Raw genomic sequence first — 1829 nt, 5'->3', positions numbered from 1 at the left:
TCTCAAATCTACCTGGCTCTCTAGACCAGATTTAGATGGATTTGGGACATGATTTCATGGCCTGGATTTGAAATCTAGGCTTCTGTCTTTGCAGCCTATCAACAGGATTAATAGTCATTTTTTTTTCTAGTAATTGCTTTTATTGTATTTGACTAGTGCCTGCTGTACAGTCTTAAATGCTACTGTGTGGTTATTTTCACTAGTATATTTTGTAACAAAATGTACGTGAGAGACCAACTGTACTAGATGCAGGCAATGTTGTCCCGATAAACTTATGATCAGTGGATTCTGACAATGGTGTGGATCTGAAGCTCACAGATGAAAGTCCTGATGGCTGACTTTGCCTTTGGTCAAAGGGGGGATGATAAGTGTAAAAGCACCTAGGAACTTGCAGTTGGGAGCCGACAGGCATGGTGGAATCTTCCCTATCGAGCATAAACAACTCCTACGAGATGTTTTCACCAGTCAAGATGGCTCAGTGGTTGTCATGCAAAAAGATGCAGAAAGTTTACTCTGTGTTTGAAACCAGAGAGATTCAACAGTCTGCAATCAAGACCACATTAATGCCCCTACCTCCCAGATAAAGTGGTCAGGATCATCACCAAATGGCCCCATTTAGGAAAACCTGCCCCTACTCCCTAAACACTCCTTAGACTCCCCTCGTCAGCTCCTAAAATCAGCTCCCTGTGACATGCTTATTTTCCTTTGTTATTTGCTTTCCCTTGATGCAGCACACCAAACAAACCCAGTCTTGTTGGAATATACTGTGTGGTCCTTGGGTGGCTGTCGACAGCTGTGCAAATCTAGGGAGCCCATTTGGAGCCTCCCTGCACCTCCGTCCCTCTACCCCTGCCCTGGTTCACGCCCTGTCCATCTGCTCCAACCTCCTTTGAATTTAGTGTGAAGACAATGCTTGATTCCCGGGCATCAGAAAGGCTAAACTAATCAGATGATTAGGTTTGGCATGAAAGGATTCAACTCGGAGCAGATAATTACTTGGAATGAATTATCTTGGGAAGAGCTATGGGATTGGACACTGACCATAGGGTGGTTCAAGGGGCGGGTCATTTGGATTCCTTATTAAGGACAGAGCCCAGGCCCTTCCTCACTCTTTCCAAGTCTCTGGCCAACACGTTGCTTGGACTTGCCCCTCTTCTGAATCTGGTCAGAGCAGAGCATGGACATGGGAACAGGCACTGTCACCGAGAAGCCGTGGTGGACCCTGCCCGAAAACTTTGATGCTCCAATGGTGTTCCACATGGAAGCGGACCAGGAGGAGCTTATCTTCGGTGAGTGGCCCTCGCTGATGTCCCCTCCTTCAGCCTTGTCTCCTCGGGTTTCAATCTTTCCCTACTCTGCCACCTTCACAGTTCTCGGATCCCTTCCCCAAGGCCACCTCCCCACTCCCCAAGAGCTGGTGGCTGACATTCCCTCCTCTCACCTCTTCTGCTCACAGGGCACAGTGACACATACCTTCGCTGCATCGAGATGAACAGCCGCACCCTTATTCAGCTGGAGAGCTGGTTCACAGCTACAGGCCAGACTCGTGTGACTGTAGTGGGACCACACAGGGCCAGGCAGTGGCTGCTGCACATGTTCTGTTGCGTGGGGAGCCGGGACCCCTATCGCCATGCTCGAGGTAGGTATCCTCGGCTGAACTGCGGCGGTGGAGGGGCTTGATGGTGGAGTTCTGGCTGAGTTGTGTGGCATACTGGATTCTTGAAGAATCCCTTGTGTGGCTGGGGAATCCAGGTGCTTCCCAGAGTCCACTGGGAAAGGAAGGGCTCACTTTTGTGGCCAGGTAGCCGGGAGGTGTAAATGGGTTACCT

General features: G+C 49.7%; 1 protein-coding gene across 1 annotated transcript; it reads left to right on the top strand.

Moving 5' to 3' along the window:
• Positions 1-900: 900 nt before the first annotated feature.
• On the top strand, positions 901-1823 carry LOC116548411 (KH homology domain-containing protein 1-like). The gene is made up of 2 exons (XM_032273880.1): positions 901-1289; positions 1457-1823. The coding sequence occupies exons 1-2, from the start codon at positions 1178-1180 to the stop codon at positions 1678-1680; spliced, it is 336 nt and encodes a 111-aa protein (XP_032129771.1). The 5' UTR covers positions 901-1177; the 3' UTR covers positions 1681-1823.
• The last annotated feature ends 6 nt before the right edge of the window (positions 1824-1829 follow it).

Source organism: Sapajus apella, unplaced genomic scaffold (assembly GCF_009761245.1).
Source record: "Sapajus apella isolate SASKATOON/1434 unplaced genomic scaffold, GSC_monkey_1.0 scaffold11539, whole genome shotgun sequence".
Taxonomy (NCBI): Eukaryota; Metazoa; Chordata; class Mammalia; order Primates; family Cebidae; genus Sapajus; species Sapajus apella.
Note: the sequence above shows the minus strand (reverse complement) of the source record. Positions and strands in the feature narration are given on the sequence as shown.